At 39.3% G+C, this 27,124-nt stretch overlaps 1 protein-coding gene across 4 annotated transcripts in view; it reads left to right on the forward strand.

The window, feature by feature from the left end:
- The window catches only part of MYO1B (myosin IB), a 118,072-nt gene that overhangs the window by 32,435 nt on the left and 58,513 nt on the right, over positions 1 to 27,124 (forward strand). For all 4 annotated transcript variants that reach the window (XM_076342242.1, XM_076342244.1, XM_076342245.1 and 1 more), the window contains exons 3-5: positions 358 to 473; positions 20,289 to 20,383; positions 23,534 to 23,638. In XM_076342242.1, the coding sequence (XP_076198357.1) occupies positions 358 to 473; positions 20,289 to 20,383; positions 23,534 to 23,638 (316 nt within the window). The remainder of the gene's footprint in view (positions 1 to 357; positions 474 to 20,288; positions 20,384 to 23,533; positions 23,639 to 27,124) is intronic.

A 27,124-nucleotide genomic window follows, 5' to 3' on the forward strand; every position in this document is an offset into this window, starting at 1 on the left:
ATGTGACATTTGCCATACAGATGGAGTCGGTTCTTCGTGAACATCTGTGTCCTTTTCCCTTTCCCTCCCCCAACTGAATTAGTCACAGAAATATCGTATGATTGGGCTTTCTTTTAAAAAATGTTCGTAAGAGGCTTTCAGTTATGTAGAAATTGCTACTTGGTACGCAACAGTGATTGTTGAGAGAGATCTAAAAGGTGTTTCAGAGTGTATGTGCATATTTATTCATTGCTACAATTAGGCTTTTTGTTCGTTTGTTTTTGCATAAGTATTAAATGGGAGACTAATATATAAGCAGCAAAAATATGTTAAAAAGAAAAAATCCACAAAATTTTTTTTTTTGTTTTCCTTCAACAGACATACATTGGCAGCGTGGTGATATCAATAAACCCCTACAGATCTCTACCCATTTATACTCCAGAGAAAGTGGAAGAATACAGAAACCGAAACTTTTATGAACTCAGTCCTCACATGTAAGTACAGTGAAGAAGTCTGTTTTCATTCTGTCCTGAAACAGATGGTACCAGCTGTCTCTCTCATCAAAAGGTCTGTGTTGATTAAAGCAAACAAAAATCACACCACCACTCCCCCAAAATGAATTTTTATTAGTTCATCCTTATTTTAAAGAGAAGTCAAGATGAATTACTCTTTCCGTTCCACCTATTTAGATCCTGGTCTGTGCATTTCAGAACATTTTCCAGTAAATGTTAGCAGTAGCCTTTGTTACTGTATTGTAAAGTAAGTAGTCTGTTTTCAAGGAAATCTGTTTCTTTCAAAGTCCAGATTGCCTTGTGAAAGCTTCTAGGTGTTAAAAATGTTTGAGTCATATAGTGTTACTTTTGATATCTGAAACTCTTAATTTCTCTTTGCACAATGCAAAAAATGAAAAAACCCTCATGATGAATGCAGAAACATATTGGATATGTCTGAATGGTAACTGTAGGAAAATAAAAGCTTGGTCTCCTCTCCTCTGTGCTGGATGGAAATGAGCCCATTCTAAGAGGGCAGCCAGAGTGCCATAAATATATAATGCAAATTTTAAGGCTAAAATGTATAGCATATATACAGACATATAAGATTGCAAAATATGATTTGCATATGATGTAAATTCCAAGTCTAAATTTAGCAATAGAAGGCTGGGAAGTAGGTATAATCTCTTATTCTGACGTTCATTCACCTTCTGTAATTCCTCTACAGGGGTGCATATTGCAAAGAAGTCAAAGGCCTTGCCTTGTGGTTATAAAGAACTGAGACAACCCATATTATTTGGACCTGGTCAGAATTATTAAGAGTAATGGAACATGGTTAAGCCCTGTCCATAATAGGACAAGACTTTGATCACAGGTGTGATCAAAGGTGGTATGGCTGAAAATGAGGTACCTTGTCTTCAAGGTCTGTATGTTGCAGTAATTGTTTTATCTTGTTAGACATCGTAGCGGTGAGATTAAAGCCAGCTGTTCCTCTCCTCGGGGTAATGCTGGGATAGAGAAGTGTTTCCAGTGTGTTGTGAGGTTGCCACCTGACTTTGCAGTCACATATTCAGGAGACTGACTTGAGTGATCAGCGATCGGATAAGTGTCTAAACATGGCCATAAGTTTATGCATCTTCCTTCAGTGTTAGTTTTTAGGTTAAAAGCAAATTATGTGTGGAAAGAGTTCTGGAAGTTAGTTTGTTCTGATTAATTTTTTGCCTTCAGACTTCATCTGTAACTTTTCCAGCTACATTGGCTGAAATGCAGGCAGCCAATTAATCAGATCAAATAAGTTTCTGGTAGTTCTTGGCCCTCTTGGATCTGAACTCTGGCTACGTTCAGGTTTTCTTTCTTCACATTTTTGTTTAGCAAGCACAATTGCGTGCTAAATTAACACAGTTGCTTGCTAAAAGAACTTTCTGCTCTGCTAACTTTGTTCAGCTGCATAAAATTTACTGTCATATGATGGAGGATTTTAAAAATAAAATCTGGGAGCTACAGTTTGTCTGACATTGTGAAAGTCAGTACTATGTATTTGGTTACATGTTGAATCAAGTACATATTAATATATTGATCTCCACATTTTTCCATCTCTCTGGAGAGATGGTTTTCCAGAATAGAAATAGTCAACGGTCATTCTTGTATGTATTATGAGAGTCTTAACTTGGTAGAAAAATGTTTCATAAACATCATCACTAATGACAATAATTGTATGGTCAGGCTGCCATCTCAGAGCAAGAATTTCTGGAGTCCAAACACTAGAAATCCACTTTAAGAGCAGTAGTTTGAAGTGAGAAAATGTTGAATTTTAACTTACGTCAGGAGATCTCGACTGCATGATAGTAATAGATTTTCCTTGCAAGTTTGGATAGAGTGCCAAGTCATGAAAACTGTAAGACTAATTTGTCTTGGACAGATATGATCTCTCCACAAATTTTCTTTATTTGGTATTGCTTCTGTATGCAAATTTTGTCTTCTGACAACATATCTTTAAAAAAACAGGATTACGAAATAATCTTTGTTATGGTTTCTTTTACAGATGCAGTGTTTTCTTTTCAAACTGTAGAAATATAAAATGATCTTACCTGATGGTGACCTTGCTTTCCTTCCCACCTGTCTGTAGATGCTTATGAGAACTGCAGAATCAAGAGAGTCACTTTTGTCTCTGCTAAAATTGGTAAACTTCTCACCATCTTTAAAAGATACTTTAAAATATTGTAGGTGTCTAAAATAAGGGCTATGCAGGCTGCCTTACGCCATCTCTGACAAGCCTAAACAACTTTTCATCCCCTTTAATATATAGTGACTTGTGCTGTAGCCTAAGGATTCACGCCAGTCCATTTGTTCACTCTTTGAACAGAGAGCTGGTACTTGAATGCTGTTTAATAGACCGTGAGGTGAGCTTACAGGGTGACCGTATGGTCCTGCTGCAGCCAAGCCTAGACTGATCACCAACAGGGTGCTTGCCTACCACGCTGGTCAGTATGGGCCAAGAACTGGGTTTGGGACAGAGCCGGCATCATCCCAGCCTTGGAGCTTGCAGCTAATTCTAGGGTTGACTGATCTTGGGAGTAGCAGGCCACTGTTAAAAGCAGGGTTCAGGCATACCTGGGGAGGTTGCTACACTTCCACAGACCTTGCAATCTTCAAGGTGTTTTTTTTTTAGCTGCTCAGGAACTTTAATGAAGAGATGCTGTGAGACAAATTGCAATTTGTGGTATTTCTTCTGCCATGGGGGTAAAAAAACCCCACACTGATTTGTGGAGATGTACATACTTATTTTTCTTTGATGTGTAAATCTCTGTTGAGCCATGGCCTCTTCAGAAGAATTGATTGTGGGTAAGCCCACTGCACCATTTAAGTGTGCGTTGGGAAAAGACTTTTGGTTCCTATTGTGTAATCCTGAGTAAAGCAAAACTCTTGACTGTTTATAAGGAAACTAATGCATATGACCTAGAAAGTGTGTCTAAAACCAAAATTATATATAGTCTGTTTCTTATTTCAGCATCTCCTTTGTACAAATAATCAATCTAATTTTGTTACTAGTGTTAGCTAGAAAAATGCAAACAATTTATTGCAAAAAATTTCTAGCAGTGGTTTGGTTTGAGATTGCTGTAGAAACCAGGTCTGTATGGCACCAAAACTCTTCCGTCAGAAATAAACCTGCTGTCACCTGTTGGCATGATAGCTCACATTCTCCAAGGTCTGTCATTTTAGAGAGAACCTTCAGGTTTGGCAACCCCAGGTTTTAAGCATCAGCATCTCTGGAGCAGACTGTCATGGGGCATTCCCAGAGCTCCGTCTCTGTGTGGGAGCTCCTGGGAAACGATGAATCTAAATCACGTTTTGGTTATTTTTCAGTAGTTTTGTATGACCTTCTGTTTAGGCTCGAGGTATGTGCAATGTTATGGATTGGTACAGGGAGGATGTGCTTGAGAATGCCAACTGTCCCAGTAAAATATCAGGCTTGGTGAGCAAATGAAAACAGAAGGAAAAAGAGAGAGAAGTGGATAATGACATGAAGGAAATCCATACCTATAGGTTTCTTCCATGTACGGTCATTGAAGGAAACATATGCCCATGGGAGTGAAAAATCTGTTCACGTGTTTTCTTAACACTAATCTGAAAGACGAGGGAGTGAACATCTAGTCATCTGCTCTGTGTTTCCTCAAGAGCATCTGCGAGAGTGACTGACGCTTTCAATGACGCTAGTTAATACTTAATTGCAGGCTTTGGGCAGGTTTTTGCTTTTAATGTTCTTTGGAAACTATAGTGTAAGGCCACGGACACATTTTGAATGGGCAGCCAAACAATTTCTGGGAGAAAGTTTCTGGTCAGGTGATTGTGGATAGTGTTACACCTGATAAAATTTGATCAAAGAGATTTTATTTTAATAGTTCATTTCTCTCTAAATACACCACTGTTGTTGTGGCACCATGTAATAAAGTGTTACTTTTCTAGGCCTCCTGGAATACTTGTTTTCATAGTCTGTGGCTATTTGCATAGCTGTGATAGGAAGTTTACCAAGCTTTTTAATTGTTTTTTTCAATGTTTTGTTAATCTTGCTGGTTTTGTCTTTATCTGCAAGGCAGGATCAAACTTGTCTCTGACTTGCCAGGGCAGAGTATGACATTTCAGTGTTAAAACAGTTTGCTGCTTGATTTGTGCTGTCCTTACACTGCTGTTCTGCTCTTTCAGTTGATGTAATTACTCTTTCAGTTGATGTAATTGCTGTTTTGCTTACCTTGTGGGTAAGCTAGACATGAGAGGGAACCAAGCTGTCTATCTTGCTAATTTACATTGACTTCCACCAGTGACAAAGGCAGCTGCTGGCATCTTTGAAGTGAAGGCAATAGGAAATAAATAGCTTATCGTACCATTTATTTGTAACCGTCATGTCGTGTCACTTTCCTACCAGTAACGGATTTGCTTTAAGGGATTGCAGAGTAGGTGCTTTCTTGCATTTCCTATCCTAACATCGGCTCCTGGCTACTAGCAGGTCTCCGTCTCTGGGAGGTAGGGTGGTATGTGGCTTTTTGCTCCCCTTCATGTTCTGAAATGCCTTACCTGCTCGCTTTAGAAGAAATATGGATTATTTTAAGTTGAGGGACAAAATAGGAAGTGGCAACTGTACTGCTAACGGCAAGCTACAAGCAAATAAGAGTTCAGAGTCAACGTGCATTTTTTTAGCTATGCACTGAAGTATTTATGGTGAATGACTGGGACAGCAGGAAAATTTCTGGAGAAGGCTTTTATCAGACATCTGTTGCATTCCACTTAGGCAATTTTGCTGTATATTTTATTTACTTGTTATTAGTTCTTTTAAGTCAAATATTTCTGAAGAGACAATAATTTTGCATTAAAAGCTTTCAAATTTAGAGAGACTTAAACTTTTGCAGGCAACTCATGAAAACCAGCTTGCCTTTATACAGGATACAAGCACAAAGATATCAACCTGATGCCTATTAAAATGCAAGAATGATGAACTTATTAATGTTCCCCATTTCAGTGATAATCATATTAATAATTATTGGGGCAAATTGTTCTCTCGCAGATATCTGCAATTACTCTGACAATAGATACAATTTGCTGTTTCCTTTTCAAGTTTTGAGCCAACGTAAGCAGTGAATATAGAAGTTATATTTTTGCTTCTGGCTTTTTTTGCTGGTATTCCAGGATTGCATGTCTTTGGAAACACCAAGGTTACAGTAACTCTTTTTCCTCCTTGATTTAAAACAAATATTTTTGTCTGAAGGGCATGATAAAGCCCCACCTGTGAAGGATAGTTTTTGCCTATATGTAAAACTAAGCTTTTCCCCATAGGTAGCAGAATTTTAAGATACACAGTAGCTATCTTTATTTGTTGAAGAAGGGGGTGGTGGGGTGAGAGCCTGTGCCGTAGTTTAGTGTCCTTCTTTGCCCCAGTATGTTTGTTTTAACATTTCCTTTTCAGTTTGCCCTATCCTCATCTTCATTTGCTTTCATTTTGGTGGGTTTTGGTTTTTTTTTTTTTTTTTTTTTTTTTTTTTTTTTAAATTCCACCCCCGCCCTGGTTTCGTTCATCTTGCAGTATCCCCTTTTTACAGACCTTTTGTTCTTATTCCTAGTAATTCCTGACTTCTCCAGAGACACGGTCTTTGGACTTGTTCATGTAGCTCAGCAGAGTGCCTCTTTCAGAAGAGATTTAGAGTTGAGGGAAGACGATCACTTCAGAGGTTAGTTGGCAAAATTAACAGCTGGGCAGAGAGGGAGCATCTATGGCTGACAGAAATCATAAATAGCAATTAGGGAGGACTGCCTGTACCTAATTGTTAAATCCATGCTAGGAATGAGTTGAAAGAAGAAGGGGGAAAACAAAACCTACAGAGAATATTGAAGTCTTATTTTAGAAGGGGTCAGGCTTATTACTCTCTTAACCTCTATAGTGAGGCAGTACTGGATATGGTGTATCCACGAATGTAAATCCCTTGAGTGTATAGATGAAAAGGGGATGAAGCACCACAGTTGCTTCAAGAATCAGAAGACTTCATGCCTGTGAAGAGCCTCTTCTGTTGCAGGCTGCTGGCACACCACCCATGGGATGCAGAGTTTCCTAAATTTTACACTTGGTAGGAGACCTCAGAAGTCCTTCTGAGAAAACAGAGTTTTGAGGAAGGCAGTTGTGATGTGGCCATATTGTAATGGCCGTCTGATTCTCTGAAGAGCATTTTGGAAGCGATTTGTGGACTTGAAGGCTTAGGGTATAAAGCAAGGTTTCTTTCGCATGCAACAATAAATTTAGCTTTTTCCTGAAATTTGAGCAGGGCTATTTTAGTTGGTTTGGATAGCATGTAATGCAGCCATCTCACCCCAGTGCTTCAGAGGTGAATATAGTCATTGACAAGAACAGTAATTGCTTGTTTGCTGCCGGTATTAGATTGCATGAAATTTTGTAATAATGCATAATAATACAGGAACTGATTTATAGCAGGACATGTGGTTGTAAGGAGGCTCAAAAAATGCACCCAACACCCAAGAAGTATAAACAGTGTGGAAAAGCAGTGAATAGATGAATGTTGTGCTTTATTTTAATTTTTAAAATGGTCTGGAGTGACATTTAGACTGGATTCCAAAGTTCACTCGAATGAGCCTTTCCGTCGGTCCCCTAAGTAGCATGGCCTAAATTAAGAAATGAAAAAGCCCTTTAAATTCTTTGTGTATGACACTGGTGCTGTCATTCTTTTGTAAGTGTCTGGGACATGGGATATCCAACATGAAAAAGTATGAACCTGTGTGTAGCCAGAGAGCTGTAGCACAGGTGGGGTGGAGCTGCCTGCACACAGGCTTGCCTAGACATCAGGCAGTCTAGTGGTGTGGAGTCCAGGTGGGTTTTTGTGCTGTTGTGGCATTTAAACACTTTCTAGGCTAGGAGAGAGTATATATAGACTACAGGGGATATAAAAAGCATCAAGATAAAACTGTCTCCCAGAATTACCCCAGGAGGCAGAGAGGACTCTACCTCTGGTCTCGCCCTCCAGCATCTCTTTGTCTCGGAAGCTACAGCAGCATATACTGCCATCATGAAATCCACTGGCTCACGAACGATTTCGGTCTCCACAGCCATCCCAGTTGGCAGTACTGCCAGTCACAGCCTGAAGTACCGCTGCCAGAGGCCCCTCTCTCTGAGCAGGACCCACCTGGCTCCGGTAGAGCCTGCTCATCCATCAGTTTCTCATTTGGAGAGCCATGTGTGGTCCTAGCTGATTAAAAAAAACCAAAAAATATTCATGTGTCCAGTGGACTTTTTGAAGAAGCTTGCAAAAAATGCAAGAATTGGGTACCTTTAAAACATAGTGAGTTTGTAAGGGAAACACTTAACTTGAGATCTGTTCCAGATGCTTCTGTAACTCTATAATTGTCGTCATGGTGTACGAAAGAAAATAATCTTGGGGCATCCTTCATGAATTAACTGCTGGCTTAGAGCCTCAACAAAATAACTTTGTTTTCAGAACTGTTTTCAAATATTTACTTGTACATCTGTACACAGCATACTTTCACATTTGAGTTCAGTCATGTTGAGGATTGAGAGTCAAATGTTTTTAGTTATCTGTGACAATCTCTCTCTCTTCTTTTTTTGCATGTGAGTGTACTTGTTATAGTCTGTGTTTATTTGTAAGCATAAAAGAGTTTGGAGTTTGGCTAGATTGTTAGAGCAAAGATAATTTAAAAAAAAAAAGGCAAAAAAAAGTCTTAATATATGTTGGATAGTTGGAGATGTGTGTTAATGCTCCAGTAGTCTAAACTAATGGTAACTTTTTTGCCAGATCCCATTTCTCTCATTTTCCTAGAACTGGAATGTTCTGGCTAGCGTTCATATTATGCCATTGATATTTTGAGGACATAAAATGCTGCGACTTTTTTCAATTAATTCACATTGTCACATAAAGTAGAATCCCTCTAATTCACACAAAAGGCTTGGGAATCCATTCAGTATGTCTGACTGAATTTTGTGAATGAAGTGGGCTCTTAATTAAATAAAGGAAAGGACCTGCAGTAATTTTTCATTTTTGTAATGCAGTTCCCCAAATTTGTCAAGACATAACTGCTCTTTGTCTCTTCTCAACATTTCAAATAGTTCTTCCAGCTCTTCATTTGTACGTCTAGACTAGAAATAAGACTAGCCTTTTTTGTGCTGCTTAACAAAATGAGATTCTTCTGGTTAGAAAATTGACTGATGTTATGAGAGGACTTGGAAATAAAAGCATTTTTAAACACTTCACGTGGCTTTAAATATAACTTGATTTTTAAAATATGATCCAGTAGCTTCATTTTTCTCTTCATTAGAATTTTGGGACTTTTTGCACACTGGAAAGTACTTAAAAGGAGGCACTGATATGTTTTGCTTCTTAAATGCAGACTGAAAAGTGAGGGCAGGTAGAGGCCCTATCAGAAATGACAGCAATCCCATTTTATGTATTGTGTGTACATGGACCAGAATTTTCATTATGCACTTCCTGAGTTGGCAGCATGGTACTCTCTTAAGAACTGGGATTTCAAATTGCAATTAAGAACAGCTGTCATCCTTTCATTGGAAATGTCTCATTGTGTTTAATGGTAGTCTTTTTTTTCCCTTTTTTTTAGCAACTTATAACACACCAGGAAATGCCCATCTGCTATGCTAGAAGCCTTTGTCATGATCTTAGATCAGCATAAACAAGGCTAATGTTTAAAGCCTTCAAGAAACTTCAGTAAAATTCCAGCTCTTGTACGACCTTTAGAGGCAGAACGTTTTCCATTCAATCTCTTTTTATTGGCAACTTTATGCAAAAGGCTCTGATTTCTTCAACTCTGGGTACATCATGGTTAATGTAGTTTGGGTTATTAAAGATAAACTTTTTCATGTTATGAATCAGGAAATATACAGTCTTAATATTTACCGTCTAGCACGCTGAATAATCTTTTACTTATGTTTTGAATAGATAAGAGAGCTGGGACTGGGGTTTACAAACAAAGGTCTGAACTACAAAGACAGTTTAATTGTGGTCACTTCAGTAAATTAGTTCAAATCTGCATTTTTCTTGTATACACAGTTTCCTTTTATACACTGCAGAACTGATTTTTAGCTGCTAGACCTTGTGGAGTTCAAACTGCAACTGATCATGATTACTCCAAGATGATTCTTAGTGAGGATGTATCCACAGGACAAAAAAAGATGTGTGCAGTTGACATCCTCCTTGAATATCAGCAGACCAACCAAGGACGTAGATGAAATACATTGTCCCTGGAAATAGTCCACATGGGTTGAACTGAAGCCAAGTGTTTGAGCAATCTGAAGAAGGCTTTTCACTTCTTGCTTTGACCGTTCATAGAAAGAAAATTTTGGATATGTATCCACAAATTTCATGTACAAACTTGAGCAAATGCCATTTTATAGACTGAGTAGACATGTTAGCTTGATGTTGTACCTGGGCTAACAAGCTCTCAGAAGCTGGGATAAGCTTTAGTGCCTACCTTGTCCAGAGATTCATGAGAGGTACTTTATTTGGAAAAGAGAGCTGGGAGGCAAAGAATAAGGTGTGTAAGGCTTCTTAGCTTCTTAACAAACTACTTGGTTTGTTAAGAGCACTTAAGAGTTACTTGCAAAATTAAAAAATTCAGTAACTCCTCCAGTAAAGTAGCAACATACCTATGTAATTACATAGCGTTGACGTTGCCCATCAGATGTTTTCCAGATAACTGAATTACTTTTATTTGCAGTTTTGTCACTGTTGTCCCTGATAAACTTGCAGGGCAGCTGCATGCTAGCTTTTGTGTTACAGAGCCTAGATTTCAAATCTGAGGATTAGCAACTTACTTTAGCTTACAAATAGCCTTGAGGATGTGATAATGCTCCTATTTCTCCAGAGTTGTAATACGAATTTGGTGGAGTGCTCGGCATTTTTTCTGGCGGCAAACTGTTGCCTTCCATTGCAGTCTATTGCACTAACGCACGGCTGACATTTCTTTACCCATCTCACCAGGCAGAGCTATGAAGTCACTCCAAGATGCATCTTTTCATGTGAGATGCTGTAGCTCTTAGGTACGTGCAGCATACTGGAGTTTAATTGTGCTACAGTATGCTATTGTCCTGTGAGATGAGACCTTTGAAAGCACGCCCCTTTCTATGAAGTGATTGTGTGAAACTGGGCACCTCACTTCACTGTTCGTCTTCCCCTGAGTACTGGAACATGTTTAATTACTTTAGAATAAAGGAATACATTTATTTTCATTCTCCAGTTAGCGGAGTGGAGCAAGCTTGTCTGAGAGTATTACTTCTTTTGCAATAAAATTATTTGCAGTGAGAGAAGTCCCTGCATGAGTACGTGGTAGCAATGCACACTTATTGTGGAAGCCAAAACTTGACTTGCTATACCTCTGCTCTCACTGCATCAGGAGAAAATTACTTATTTCTACCTTCTGACTTCAGGGAGATGCTGCTTAGGGCTGCAAATAAAAGCAGGGTTTTCTTTTTGCTGAGCAGGAGTACATTTTTTGAGGCAGCAACATGGAACATTGCCTGTTTGCTAAACATTTTTCCATGTGAAATCATAAGAGCAGCACTCCCCTCTCTGCCTCAGGAAAACCCCGCAACCAGTACAGCCCTATTGTGGTTTCATTTGCTAGATCAAGAAGTCGCTGGCATTTTTACATGGAGCATCTGTGCTCTGCTGCTGATTTGGACAAGCTCAAACTATAAGGCCCAAAGATACATCCTATTTAAAAATAAATTAAAAAAGAAAAGGAAAAAAAAGCTACTAACAGTATATTCCCATCTATACAGAAAAAGCCAAGCTATAATGGTCATTGCTCCTCTAATAGGATTATAGAGTTTTGTCTTCTAAGTATTTCATTTAGCTGTACTCTGGGCCTGTTTTTTCTGAAGTAGCTACGGATAATTGTAAGGACCTGTGTTTAGCCACAATCAGTGTTTTAAAAATGAGGAATAATCATTTCTCAGTGTTTTATTTTGATGGAATATGTATTATGCTTAGCCATCTAAGTCAAGATGAATTACAGTTTTATTGGAGGAGTTTACTTTTAGTGTGCTATTCACACGGTGCAGCAACATACTCAAAGCATGTCTTGTTCTGTAGAAAAAGATTTCTTTTACGTAAAATTTGGTCAAAGCTGACATGAACTGAACATGTGTGTTTGACCCTTAAACTTCACTAATTTTCAGACACATGCTGTAGTAGGTACAGAAACTAATTCAATTTTCTGTAAAATATTGAGAGTCTGGATATTTCAGCACAGAAAGGGAATGACTGTTTTCCCCTGCTTCCCCTTTTCCTCCCTGTCCCACCAGCCCTTCATTTCCAAATATATGCAAGAGTTCAGAGGTGCAATTCAAATCTGATAGTATGTAGATGAAATAGTAAACTGGGATTTTAAAAAATGTTGTGTCCTCTAGTTAAATTCTGACAGAAGCCAAGCACGGAAAATCAGATTGCACTTCTCTTTCCTTACTGTCCTGTTCAGCTGTCTGACCCCTTGATACTCCATTTGAACTGGGGAACGTGTTTGTTGATGGAATAAATCCTAAGTTTTACAAACCCAACCTCAGGGGCTGCAAAACTTCAGAAGGTCCACGGAGAAACGTGTCTCTTGCCACCAGCATTGCTGGTATGCCATGAAACTGCCTCCCTCACAGCTGACTGCATGCTTTTTTAGTGCAGTCAGGCTGGCAGTTCAAGGAAAAGTCTGGAGCTTCTTACAGAAAATATGGCTACCAAAAATGTTCAGCGTATACTTTTGCAGTAAACCCACGGAGTGTAAGGAGTTGGCTGGTTTAGGCAGTCATTAAATCAAACATGCAAGTGCTGATTTATCTTACCAAATAAACTACATCTAATTAAATAAGTTTTTTAATAAAACAATAGAAAACACTTCCTGTACTTCCCTTCAAGGATATCATGGCCCAGTAAAATTACTATTTTTTGTGAACAGAAATGCCTTTTCCCCCAAGAAACGTAAAATCTTTGCAGTGCACCTTACAGCAAACTGACTTGCTCTAGGTCTGTAAGAGGCCAAGCTGTGTCCTTCTGTGTGATCGTGTAGGAGCTGGTTGGCTGCCTTGGGTAACGCAGCCTGGTATGTGGGGTGAGAGACTGTTTGGGTTACAAACTCATCTGGTTAATGCTGTGCCTTGGAAATGGGAGTTACTTGTTCAGGCTAGACCCACGGGCTCAGTATTAGTATGGGTGAGGAGGTGATGGTTATGTGGCATCCAGCTGGCTGATGTAATTTCAAGGAACGGGACTAGTCAAGGGGGAATCCGAGCCAAGCTGGTCTTCTGAAAACCTCATGACATGGAGATCCCGCCCCCCACCTTGGTTTACATATATATTCACTTCAGCTGACAGCAGGAACCTGCTCCAAATAAGAGTTCACTATTTTAATTCCCTTCTTTAGGCAAACCAAGTCATGAGTTATAGCTGCTGTTTGTCTGCAGCTGCAGGTGTTTATGGTATGTACAGCTGGCACTGGTCCACGTTAGTTCAATTTGGTACGCCCTAGTGGGCTTTCCATGGTTAACATGTTACCGGGACAGGAGATGGACCTGTCAGCTTGGTTATCTGCAGCACCAAAGCTCTTCCCACTGCTCCACTCTGCCATATTACATTACTTTGGAGGACCCAACCTTGGACCCATGCCCAGGTCACCCTCCTGACAGTCTACTGGGCATATTTCACTACCAGCTTATGGGACTGAGCTGTTCAATGTGATGTGGACACGCTTACTGGGTTTGATAGTGTTTGCTACAATTTAGAGGGAGAATTTATTTTGTAGTCTGGATTAGAAGGTGGCATGGTCATCCTCAGCTTCAGAGATCCTGTTTTCCACCGGTTGAAGGAAAATAATGCAACAGCTGGTTCATAGGCTCCTGGTAAAAGGCATTTCTTGTTTTCCATCGTACTAATGTGCAGCTCTAAAGAGATGCTTTAGATGTTGTTGAAACAGGCAGAAAATCATAGGCTGCGTTTTTGGCTTTTGTGTACAGTGCTGGGGAAAGACCACTGTTGGCTTTCAAAAAATTACTTTTTTTTTTTTTTTGACTGTCAATCAGTAAAAAGGAAGTGATCAAAACTGATAAAGCCTCCAGCTCGCTTGGAGGGGAAATGTGTGCCATCCTGCGAGAGGGAAAAGGACTGGGGACAGACTGGGCTGTGGTGAGCTGCGGCGTTGCGCAGGCATGGTATTTGGGGAAGAAGCATTGGCTGGACCTCTCTGTAGGGAGGTTTTGAGGTGAAGTCCATTGGATATGTCTGAAATCTGCTTCATCCTGAGAAAGATAAGATTATCAGAAGAACATTTTCTTTATTAAGCATTGAGTTCAGCTTTGGGGTCCCCAACAGAAGAAGGACATGGACCTGTTGGAGCAAGTCCAGAGGAGAGCCACGGAGGTGATCAGAGGGCTGGAGCACCTCTCTTATGAAGACAGGCTGAGAGAGTTGGGGTTGTTCAGCCTGGAGAAGAGAAGGCTCCGGGGAGACCTTATAGCAGCCTTCCAGTACCTGAAGGGGGCCTACAAGAAAGCTGGAGAGGGACTTTTTACAAGGGCATGTAGTGATAGGGCAAGGGGTAATGGCTTTAAACAGAAAAAGGGTAGATTTAGATTAGATAATAGGAAGAAATTCTTTACTGTGACGGTGGTGAAACACTGGAAGAGGTTGCCCAGAGAAGTTGTGGATGCCTCATCCCTGGAAGTGTTCAAGGCCAGGTTGGATGGGGCTGTGAGCAACCTGGTCTAGTGGAAGGTGTCCCTGCCTGTGGCAGGGGGTTGGAACTAGATGATCTTTAAGGTCCCTTCCAACCCAAACCATTCTATGATTCTACGATTCTTTTTGTCCACACCTCAGAATATTGTCCTGAATCAACTCTTCTGCTAAATCTGCAGTGTGTATATGAGCATCAGAGGATATATTATTTTCCCAGTCTACTGGAACAAAAAATAAATCTCTCTGGCTTAATATTAGGCTGTGTTTTAAAGTGTTTTACTCTTGGAAATCGAGAGTGGCTTTGTCTGTCCTCTTTGCCCTCCCTTCCCTCTCTCCCTTTCCTGCCATAAATTATGGCTGCTTCTTACAAATCAAATGGGCTGATTTACACAGCTTTGGGCTTTATTCTGCATCTAATAACATCACAGTTGCTAATGTGAATAACAAAGAGGGGAAGTGTATGCAGGAGGTACCCTTCTGCTGTGTATATTAGCCACATAGTATTGTTGATAAAACAGGTTTCTGTGCTCACCAGGAAAATAAAATTGGAGAATATGAATAGGAGAAAAGGCTTTCCATCTGTCTTAGCATACCTCTTTATCCTAGTGTTTAAACTTGTTTTATTTTATTCCTGCCTGGTGTTTTTCAAAGAGCAGCTGCTTGCCTGTGAAGGTCTATCCTAGCTGATGCTCCATCAATTTAGCTGTTACTTTATTCACTCCAATGGCAGGCTAATCAACCTTTTCTTTTCAAGTGTGTCAAAGTACTGAACATGAGACAGTTTGTAATTATGGAAAATGAGAGTACACTTTTTATGCTTAGAGCAATTAGATTAAATGATTCTGCACTATGAGCTAATACTGTAAATAATCTCTTATGGTTGTTTTTCCTGAATGGTGTATTTTCCATTGAGCTTCAATAGGCAGGGGGAACATATATTGAAATAGTGACGATTTACAATGTAAAGCCTCAAAGCACTGTATAAAATGTGCTTCCACTGTTCCTAGCTCAGGTTGTTAGGAATTTTTATCCCCAAACAAACTGGTTCTGATGTTTTCCCACTGTGTATTGTGAGAGGAGGAAATAATTTTTTTCCTGTTACCCTGTTACTGAGCATTCTATGCATTCAGAAAGAAAAGAAAGGAACTTAAACGATGCTCTTAATTAAACTTGAAAGAATTGATATAAATTACATTTTATGTAAAATTTACATTAAAGTGTGTGTACAATTTACATTGTACTGCTGTTCTTTTTAGTCTAGCATGATAAGCACTGACTTCTAGTATCCTGCCAGTGTGTTTAGACCCAGTTGAGCAGAAACGAAGTGATACTAGGACTCTGCTTCATGAGGAATTGGAATGGTCAAGAAGAGAGTTTTTCTTCATTTCCTTTGAAAGTAGCAAATGAGTTAGCAGTTGCAAGCCAAGATTAAGCAATAGACGTTTCAAAATGGGGACCGAGACTCTCAGAATCAAAGCAACAGCCAGTGAAGATGGGATGAAGGGAATTGACTCTATTAGTGCATGAGAAGAGCAATCAGGGGGAGTTCAAGATAGTGTTAACTAATTACTGTTAATTGAAAATGCTAAGGGAAATGAGAGAAAGAAAGAAGTACCAATAGCTGGCGACTACTGATCCTCGTGATTTTGGCTTAAAGGAAAAAGATGGTAGAAGAGAAGAGCTGCTCCCGTGAGCTGAATTTATGACTATAAGAACAACGTTTTTACCCCTGGTGTAATTGGGGATGCAATCTTGAGCGTTCAAATGAAGCGCTAACAGTTGATGCTCGTTTCGGGGTGAGTGGGTGGGAACCTTGCGCCTGTCTCTTCCTGATCCCGGTGTTTTGTTAGGGCATAGAGATGCTGTTGTGCTGCTGAAAATTGCTGGAGCCCTTTGGAGATCCCCCTTGGAGGCCTATTTGCTGTTTCCCTTTGTTAGAATTTTTGGTTAGGACTTTGTGACAGATCTGGCCATCTGGAGCTACGTGGCTGAAAAAGCCATGCTATAAAAAAGCAGAGCCTTCTTACTGAGCTAGGTGTGGGTGGCATTTCGATTTCAAATTGCTTCTATACTTAAGTCTTAGCTAAAAGAGAACTCCAGTAAATATTTCTGTGTTTGTTGTGGTAGGAAAATGTCGTCATCTTTCATGAAAACCTAAAAATCAAAGGAGAGCTTATTATAAGGTATGGTAAATGACACTGCTGACACACTCACCAGCTAATTCAAAACACATGGTTTATAACTGCTTTTTAAACTACAAACTATTCTAAAATTTTACTTAGGCTCTGTAATTGTGAGGTGGTTCAAAGAGTAGTATGTGGTTTAAACCTATAGTTGCAAATGTTGACTTTACAGAGCCATGTTTCTTAATGTTGCTAAAAGAAAAAGAATAGAAGATTCTTTGTGGTCTATGGATCATTAAAATATGTTAAACTAAAATGACCTTAAATGAAATTATTTTTATATGTTTGTAACAAATGGAGAATAGCATGAAATTATATTTTTGGAACAAATAGAGCTTGAACCAAGAGACTTTTTTTTTTTTTTTTTTTTTATTGCAAAGATAAAAGGTAATAATAGATAGGAACGACTGTGAGGTGTAATGGTGTGCCATGAAAGTCGACATGACAAATGAGTAGATCTATCTTTTTCTTTGAGATAAAGATCTTTGTTCAGGCTCTGACATAAATGTGTCTAATGCTGTTTATGCAATGCCACAAAGACAAAGAAATCTTAGTTATTTAAATGCACCCTTGGTTATGCCTCCTCCAATTGAATTGTTGGAGCAGTGGTTGAAATGTCAGAGGTAAATTTTAGAACACTTCTACTAGGTAATTTTTGATAAGTACATACGCAAAACTTCTTTTGAAATGAGTCAACTTATTTTTTCTTTTGTAGTAGATAATAATTGATATACTTGTGAAGTATTAGGCTCTGCTGGATTGTGTAGAAGGTTGGAGGAAAAGATAATGTATGCCAGGCGTCTCTGACTAGATGGGATAAAACCAGAACTGGATGAAATCCCACTCTCTTCTCTGCGACTTCAGAGGTCTCGTTGCAGATTAGTCTCTCAGTTTCTCTGCTGAGGGAGGAGAAAAAGCATGATTTGGTGTTTTTGACTATGCAGTGCAGGCAGAGTTAATAAATACATCAAGCAGTAAAATATATTTTGACAGGGGCTGTTGGAAAACTAAAATTCAGTGTATTAGAAAAGATGAATGGTTACTAAGCTGATTAACTCATAACTCAGTATATCAGCAGAGAGAATACTTCCTCTGTGCTTGATGCTGACTTCATTTTCTGGCGTGAAACTACTGCCAAGAAAGTTGTTTCAACAGTGAAATACTAGTTGATGGCTGAGATTGTTTGAAGGACAGCAGGCACAAAATGAGCCATCCAGTCTGTAAGTTTGGAAAAGCATCTCAGAGTCTTACCTTCCTGCTGAAAGCCAGTTTCCTGAATCAAACCCATGGAAACCACAGCATTAGTATTAATGTTCTCTCACATGGCCCATGAATGCTCAGTGCAGTTTTTTTTTCTTTCCTCTTCATCTTACTGCCTCCCCGCCCCCCCCCCCTTCCCCCCGCAAAAAGGAATGTAATGTGTGCTGGAATAAGCTTTTCTGAGCGCCGCACATTGTACTTTTCAATTTACAAGTATATCTGCAGCAGCATTCAACAAATATTATTCATTTCCTAAATATGTCCTGTAAGAGAGTCTGGTAAAGTGTTATTGCTACTGTAGTGTGGATGCCAGAAATTGTGTCATGGTCTCTCAGCAGCAGCAGAATATTATTTTTTTTGCTAACTCTCCAGCATGTTGGCCACATCACAAATTGACTTTGTTGTAATGCTAAAAACATTACAGCCTGCTACTTTCTCGTAAACACATTTTCACCTCCAGCTGAACTACTGAGTTCAAATGTTTCAATCACCATAGCAGTATTAAGTTTTGAGAGATCAGCCTTAATTTGGGTTCAATGGTATATGTAACAAAAGGAGTTAATGGCCTTTGATTGTGGTGGTGAAGTGGATGGTCCAACCATCTGTGTAGAGAGAAGAATTGTAATTTAGTGCCTTAGACAATGTAAGTTGGTAAGAAAAGCAGTGAGGGAGGCGGAACCCTGGGATGGTCATACAACTAGACAGGCGGATGTGCTGCAGGAGAGAAGAGGACAGGAGGGACACAAAGAGGGGAGAATCAATGACATGAGCATCGTTGGCAGGAACTAGGGAGGGAGGGGAAGGTGTGATTATTTAGTAGTAAAGGAGCCATAAGGTATTTCATTTCCCTGTTTTCCAACCTTTTCAGAACACCACTCACTTGATACGTGGTCTCTTGCAGGATGGCTGAGCTGATAACATGATGTAACCATAAAAACAAACAAGCAAACAAAACCAAACCCCAAATAAGCAAATATGAGATGAGTCTAATACTGATGAGGGATGAGGAAGTATAAATGGTGCTGCACATGCATGTGATGATTAAATTGGGGACAATATGACATGCTCGCCATAAACTTTTTGGGCAAGAGAAGCCAGAAGGAGGAACTGCCTGAGCTAAGGGACAGTGGTAGCAAAAAAGAAATAAGTATGAACTAGTTTGAGTATATGTAGGTTTAATATTTGAAGCTTTCAAGCTGCAGCAATAGGAGCCTCTAGAAGAGGCTCTGTGTGGCTCTCACTACTTGCATTGTGTTGTCCATGCTACCCCTAACTAGTTTCATGACAAAGAGCTTGCTTATCTATAAAAGGGCTGTGGTTGTCTGTGAAAGCACTATATGGCTACATTATTCAAAACCAATACTTGATCTATTTGTAGTTATCAGCTGAATGCAAAGCTCCTGAACTGTCATAGAATAAAGAATCGAGTTTCTAAAAGATGCATTGAACCTGCAACGATTGTGCATTTTATGTTGACCTGAGAGTTCGTTTCTATTTTTCATACATGGTTTGTTTACTGTAAATAATAAACAATATCCACTTTTAAGTACATACAAACACTAAATATTTTACTAGGTGCAGTAATCTAACAAAGCTCTTGGTCTGTTGAATGGATGTTTATTTCATATAAAAATATGCCATGTTTGGCTACCAGATTTTTTAAGTTGTGTAATGCAAGTGTGCCTTTTTATTTGGTTTTTGTTTTTATGTCCTTTTTCAGATACTACTTGCTTAAGTTTTTTCAAGGGGTTCTAATGCTCAGTTTCCAGAGTCCTTTATTCCATGAACTGAAAAATGCAGTTGAAACCAAATCAATACTACTCTTTCTCTGTCTCAAAATTACTACTAAAGAAAACTAAATATAAGTAACGCATCTGTGTTTCTCCAAAATATATGTTGCTGCATGGCAACAAAGCATCTCTGGATTCAAATTGCAGCCCAGTAGTTTCAGGGTCATGATGTTCTGAGCTCCATGGAAAGACATATTTGGTACAGGAAAGCTGTTGATTCTTACTGCATTCTTTAATTTCACTGCATGACATCACCCTTACTGAGTTAAGAACATGCTTATTGGGAAACACTTCTGCATATTTATGCAAAAGTCCAGCAATACCTGAATGCTTAAAATGCTCAATATTTTATAAGGTTCTGAGACTTCTTCATACTTTTCAAAGTAGAAATTGCAGCTTACGGTATTGTTAGTGCTCAGGATTCTCCTGTTTCCTTTTTCTTAAATGTCTTCAGACAGAACACGTCCTGTTGATGCATTGACATTTTGCTCAATGAAGACTATGACATTTTGTTCAATGAAGAACACTACCTAAATTTCCCTGAAAGTTTGTGAATTTGTTTTGAGCTTTCTGTCTTTAGAAAAACTTAGAGATTATGCTTGCTTGTTCCTGGAGAAAGTCTAAATAAGCCACTGAGGAAAAGTATCCATTTTGCTCCTGTGGGTCTTTATATTCTGAAAAGTGAATGCTTCGCCGCGTACAGAACATTAGGACTTGGTGGTGGTTTTTTTGCTGGTTTGTTGGTTTGTTTTTGTTTTTTTCCCTGCCTGGATGTGAAGGACAGATTGTAGTTATTGTTGGTATTTGTTTTATCTAATTTTCAATTGACTCTTTCTTACTTTGCAGCTTTGCTCTGTCAGATGAAGCATACCGATCTTTAAGGGACCAGGACAAAGACCAGTGTATCCTTATTACAGGAGAGAGTGGAGCTGGAAAAACAGGTAATAAGCAGTTTTGATCTTATTCAAAAACAGTCAGACTTATTTGGAGTCTTGCAAAGTGATGCTAGAGTCTGTAAGAGTTGAGAGATACCGGTATCTTTTTGTGTCTGGCGATTGCAGAAAATGGATGCTGTCATGCTTGTTGCTGTAGGTGTGAACTTACATAACCTAGTGTTTTTTCACATTGTCACCATGATGCAGTCCTATCGTGTGTTAGTACAGTATCCTCATCAGTATATAAAGTCATACTAAAGAAATGCTGGTTTGTGATAGAGTATTGCAAGGGCCATAAAACTTTTAGGCTCTCCCTGTGGGAAACATGAAGATGGAGAAAAATGAATGCTCTTGGTCTTCTAGACTGGAAGACAATCCTTTGATACTTTTGCATGTCTTTTAATAAACATATACATTTAAACTGGATTATGCCCTTTATCCAAGGAAAACAAATAATAGTAGCTGATTACTTTGCAAAAGCCTGATGAAATTTCCATGCTGTGCTCAGCTGCAATTCTAAGATTGGCTTGTGTACCAGAACACTGTGTTTCTCAGGCAAAGCTGAAATCGCCTTGAAAATGGCTGCTGATTTTTAAACTAGAATGGCAGAAATCAACTGAGGATTGCATAACTGCAGAATATCTTTGGTAGACCTTAAAAAAGAAAGAAGCCATTTTTTTCTGAAATAACAATTTAAAACTGAGGTGACATGCAAAAGACACAGTGGGTAGAAATGCACACCTCTGTTTCCATGTAATTTAAGAGATTTTTCCTTTGAATCTGAGAAAATGTGGAGCTTTGTATGCTTATACTGAGCAAGACTTAAAGTTGGTAACAAGAAGTTGCTTTCCAAGCCTTTTGTGAAAATGTAAAGTGTAGCCTTCATCTTTGTTTTTCTTTGTCTGATTAGTGGCATCCAGTTGAGAGGTCTTGAAATCTTGTAATATAATCCCTTTTTTCAGTTCAATAACATGAAAACGCATGTGTGTTCAGTAAAAGTGTATATTAAAATAGTCAAATTTTTATTAATGTGATTGTTAGGGATTCTGTCTAGGAGTTCAAACTTTAGAAAGGAGTTCTGTATTGGTATTGTTTAATGTCTTGATTTCCTCAGGAACTGTGAATTACCAGTTATACAACTGAGGTCCACCTGTTATTCATTTATTTATTCAGTTGAAAGGTGTAGCAGTGGCTGACTTTCTGAACTTCTCTATTTGTAGAGAATATTCCGGTAGATTCAGATTTGTACAGAGATTTTGACTGTTCTGTAATTTTCGTAGCCATACGGAACATAATACGAATTAATCCTCTGTAAATGTAAGTAAAAAATAATATAGGGTTTGAAATTCAAGTCAATAATTGTCTTGGAATCTGTGCTATTCTCTCTCTAACATTTGATGTAACTACTGGTGCTGAAATGGGGCTATTAGCTGAGAAGTCAGGTTTCCATTGCAAAAAAAAAGAGGGGGACAGGGGAGGAAGTTCCTGGAGTTGAGGAAACCAACTTGTTTAGTACAGACCCTATATAACTGATTTAGATTTTTGGTAGCCAGAACATTTGATGTGTTTGGGCTGGAAGAATTGAAACTGAACTGTCAACAGTTGGGTATTTTTAATTTACTTCCAATTTTGTTCTTGTTTTGCTGCATGTTTATATTGCTATTCGATAGTAACATTGTGCAAGAAAACATGGTACATTACCAGAATGAGTGGTGTATTTAAACGTTTTTAGATGTTAAGGTGATGATTCCCTTCCCGGTGTCTTTACTGGACCAGAGTTCCTAATAAAAGAAAGGGTCTTTATTTTCTTTCAGTGATGTTCAAAGCCTATCTTGAAGTCATTGTGTGTTGTCTTAATGCATATTATTTTATAATACCTTATTTGCTGCTTCAGTGCTTTCTTCTCTCAATGATTGAGTAGCTCTACTTAAAGATGTTGACTGTTTTAGGAAATATTTCAAATCAAATAATTTGGTAATTTCAAGCTCTGAAGGGAATGGATTCTTAAAAATGAGATCTGGGTTCGAGGTGCGATTAAAGGAGGTGGGAGGCCTTAGGGACACACCTATTGTTCTTGCTTCTTGCTTGCTTCCTGTGTTGTAGGTTTGCTAGTTTTCTCTACAATATGGGATAGTAATTTAATACTAGCAAACAAATTTGATTAAATAGGAAAGAATCGAAATCCAAGGGATAACTTCTTGTTTCTCAGTTCCTTCCTGAAATGAAACCCTTAAATTTGTAACAGATCTCTGAAGAACAAGTAATGGGTTTTTTATGACCACTGTGTTCTGTTGATAGGGATTCCAGCTGTTAGTAATTACATTGTATATCAGCTGATATTGCCTCAAATTTCACTCTCTTGCATCATACTAAACATCACAGACTCTGTTTATAAACAGAATCCTCTTTCAGCTGCTCTTTGTCCTGACCAGCAAAAACATAAGGGTTGGATGGATTATTTAACATTTGTTTCTATTTGTATATGGGTAATTGACACCCGTATGAACCCAGCTTTGAGAGTCCAAAAATTGTTCCAGACTTTGTTAAAAGTTTGTACCTTCAAATTAGCTTCATTGTTTAAATGAATGCTTCACTTTCTCTATTCATTATACTTTGAAACAGACTGCATAATGTTATGTGATGTTGAATTGCAGTTATTTACTTGTGGTGTACTTTACTGTTGTAATTACATGTGTATAGTGTTGTATGTTTACACTTATTTTATTGTGTATCTGCTGATATAAACTGATTGAATTTTGCATCTTGAAACTGCTTGGGCCTATTTTTTCAGGCTAGATTAAAACATTTCCAACGTGTCAGCTAGGGATAATGTTCTTTCCTCACTGAATGCCTCTTAGAGAGGCTAAATTAAACAATAGCGGGTAATGTGCCATATCCACTGGTGGCTTCTTTAGCTTGGGAGGGCTCTAGGTATTTAAGTTAATAGGGCTGCTGATGTAACGGCATGGGTCTCATAGCAGGTTATGCTCCTTCCTCATTTCCAGATGGTACAACAATGTAGAAGAAAACTGAAATGAAATGTGCTTACAGTTCCTGTCTGGTGTGGTGAAAATGTGATGAAGATCAAGTCTGCAAATAATTTTATGGCCTATTTGCCAATACTTATCACTGTTTTATTTTGCTCTCCCCCCACAGAGGCGAGCAAACTTGTCATGTCATATGTAGCTGCTGTGTGCGGAAAAGGGGCAGAGGTTAATCAAGTAAAAGAACAACTTTTGCAGTCAAATCCAGTTCTTGAAGGTAAGAATCTCACAGAGCGTGTATGAGTGTGTTATCTCTGTGTCTATCAGCTTTCCTGCTGAGCTGGTTTGGAAAACTGTATCTGTTGTTATTCCATTGTTATTTGGTGTCCAAAACCATAGGAGATGCTTTCTGTGAAGACTGTTGCAAGATTTTATTCAGTTATGGAGAGGTTTTCTTGAGAACCCAGAGAACTACAGGCCTGTCAGCCTGACCTCGGTGCTGGGGAAGGTTATGGAGCAGATCATCCTGAGTGCCATCATGTGGCACGTACAGGACAACCAGTTGTTGAGGCTCAGTCAGCATGGGTTTATGTAAGGCAGGTACTGCTTGACCAACCTGATCTCCTTCTATGACAAGGTGACTCGCTTAGTGGATGAGGGAAAGGCTGTGGATGTGGTCTACCTGGACTTCAGTAAGGCCTTTGACACAGTTTTCCACACCATTCTCCTGGAGAAACTGGCTGCTCATTCTTAGACGGGTGTACTCTTCTTTGGGTAAAAAACTGGCTGGATGCCTGGGTCCAAAGAGTTGTGGTGAATGGAGTTAAATCCAGTTGGCAGCTGGTCACAAGTGGTGTTCCCCAGGGCTCAGTTTTGGGGCCAGTTCTGTTTAATATCTTTATTAATGACCTGAACAAGAGGATCAAGTGCACCCTCAGTAAGTTTGCAGACGACACCAAGTTGGGCGGGAGTGTTGATCTGCTCGAGGGTAGGAAGGCTCTGCAGAGGGACCTGGACAGGCTGGATTGATGGGCCGAGGCCAACTGTATGAGGTTCAACAAGGCCAAGTGTCAGGTCCTGCACTTGGGTCACAACAACCCCATGCAGCGCTACAGGCTTGGGGAAGAGTGGCTGGAAAGCTGCCTGTCGGAAAAGGACCTGGGGGTGTTGGTCGACAGCTGGCTGAACATGAGCCGGCAGTGTGCCCAGGTGGCCAAGGTGGCCAATGGCATCCTGGCCTGTATCAGAAATAGTGTGGCCAGCAGGAGTAGGGAAGTGATCGTGCCCCTGTACTCGGCACTGGTGAGGCTGCACCTCGAATACTGTGTTCGGTTTTGGGCCCCTCACTACAAGAAAGACGTTGAGGTGCTGGAGCGTGTCCAGAGAAGGGCAATGAAGCTGGTGAAGGTTCTAGAGCACAAGCCTTATGAGGAGCGGCCGAGGGAACTGGGGCTGTTTAGCCTGGAGAAGAGGAGGCTGAGGGGGTAGACCTCATCGCTCTCTACAACTACCTGAAAGGAGGTTGTAGCGAGGTGGGTGTTGGTCTCTTCTCCCAAGTAACAGGCGATAGGACAAGAGGAAATGGCCTCAAGTTGTGCCAGGGGAGGTTTAGACTGGATATTAGGAAAAATTTCTTCACCGAAAGGGTTGTCAAGCACTGAACAGGCTGCCCAGGGAAGTGGTTGAGTCCCCATCCCTGGAGGTATTTAAAAGACGTGTAGATGTGGTGCTTAGGGACATGATTTAGTGGTGGACTTGGCAGTGTTAGGTTTACGATTGGACTTGATGGTCTTAAACATCCTTTCCAACCTAAAGGATTCTATGAGAAGAAAACAGTTTCCATCATAAAGCAAGAGCTTAGGAAGTTAGGTCATATTTCCCAGACTCCTCCTGCTGCTCTCTGAGGGCGTACCCTTTCTTAACCCTGCCTTGATGATGCTTGGCTGTATCAAAAGACTTAACTTCAGTTCAGTCCCTCTGATTCATTTCCTTCCAAATTATATTATTATAGTCTCTAGTAAACAAACAAGCTCTGTAAAGCATTATTTTTCTTTTAGAAAAAAAAACAAGTGAAGAAATGGATCTTAGAAAAAACTAAGCCAATCCATATGCATGCCTGTTGTTCCCTGAGACTTATTGTTCCCTGGGTCTGGTGACTCTGTTGGCCCGTCTTCCTGACAACTGCCTTTCCTGCTCTCCCATGAAAGACTTTTTATTTTTTAATTAGTCATTTTAACTTAAAGACGTTGGCTGCCAGAAACAGGATCTTCATTTTTCCTGGAGATAGGATTTATGATCCTCAAAGCTTGCAGTTTTGTCCCATTGTCTAATAAATGCCTTCAGAAGTGCCTTGTTTAGCACTGACTTATTTAGGTCTATTGTGTTGATTCCTGGCTCGGTCTTTCACACAGTTCTCTAAGCTATTGTGGTGCCGAGACAAATTCTCATGACTGCGGTACAATAATTTTGCATTATGGCCAGATGATATGCAATGTTTGTAAGACTGTTGAATGTCAACATTTTATTTATTGCCTAGCTATCTATACGTATATGCGAGGATTTGGAGTCTATAGGGAGCAAGTACTCTATGTATTATACATGTGAGAATGGGGTGGGGAATAAATAAAAAGGGAAGGAAATGCAAAAGTGGGCTGAGAGCAGTGGTGAGCTGGATGGGTAAAATAGAGTCATCGACTGTACACAAACCAAAAATTGTAAGCAAAGACTTGTAAAGAAAGGATGAAATGTTAAAATTTAAGAATAGTAAAAATGCTGGATAAGCCTTTCTTTGATGATCAGATATGTTCCACTTAAAGCTGAATGGGGGGATTGCAATCTTCCATTGTTTTGGACTCACAGCGAAGAGCTGTGTTGTTTTTATCACTGTCCTGGAAGACAGATTTCAGATGTAGAAAGAAATAGTATGGGAAGTATGGATGCTTTTCTTGCCAAAGCCAGGTTTCTCCTCAGGGGCTGCCAAATTTACTGGATTTCTTTTCGGTTTGTGAATCTTTGTTTTAATGCAAGAGGAATAGAGTAAGCTTACAGAAGAGTACTTTTAAGTACTCTTAATCATTTTAAGGTATTATTTGTTCTACTTGGTGCGGTGGTAACTGTCTATTTAGCTTTTTGGAAGGTAGGACACTGGATTATTCCACGAGGCTGCTGAGCAAGCTTGGCTGCTTATATACATTTTAGACAGAAATTAAGCATTTGTGGTTAGATTTGTTTTTCTTTGGTTATGTAGTTCTGTTTCAGTTGAGCTGCAGTGCAAGAAAATGACATAAATGCTACATATGCATAATTTATCTTATGGGACTTTTTTTTTTTCTTCCAAGTACAGTTGCTACTGTAAATTAACTTTTAGAAACAATGAACTTAAGGGAAAACTGAGGAATGTGTCTCATACTTTATAATGGGACGTTTGTGCTTGATTCTGTGCAGTTATAAATGACTCTACTGTTCAGCGCTGTGTTTAAGAAAATGCAGCTCAGAATTGGTTGTTGAAAAGATGATTTATTGCAGGCATAAAGATTTTAAAAACAATTCTTTTACTTATCCTTGGCCTTCAGGAGCAACAAACTTTTCCTTTTGGCTTCAGTTCTTTGTTCAAGAATAAGTCTACTCATGCAAGTTTGTTGAAGCCTAAAAGCATGTATTTATTTCTGTCCAAAAAACATTGACTTGACTTGATCTTTGAAAAAATATATGCTATATAAATAAATACTGGGATAAATAAAGTCTCCTGTTGGAGTAGGAGTGC

This window comes from Aptenodytes patagonicus, chromosome 6 (genome assembly GCF_965638725.1).
Source record: "Aptenodytes patagonicus chromosome 6, bAptPat1.pri.cur, whole genome shotgun sequence".
Taxonomy (NCBI): domain Eukaryota; kingdom Metazoa; phylum Chordata; class Aves; order Sphenisciformes; family Spheniscidae; genus Aptenodytes; species Aptenodytes patagonicus.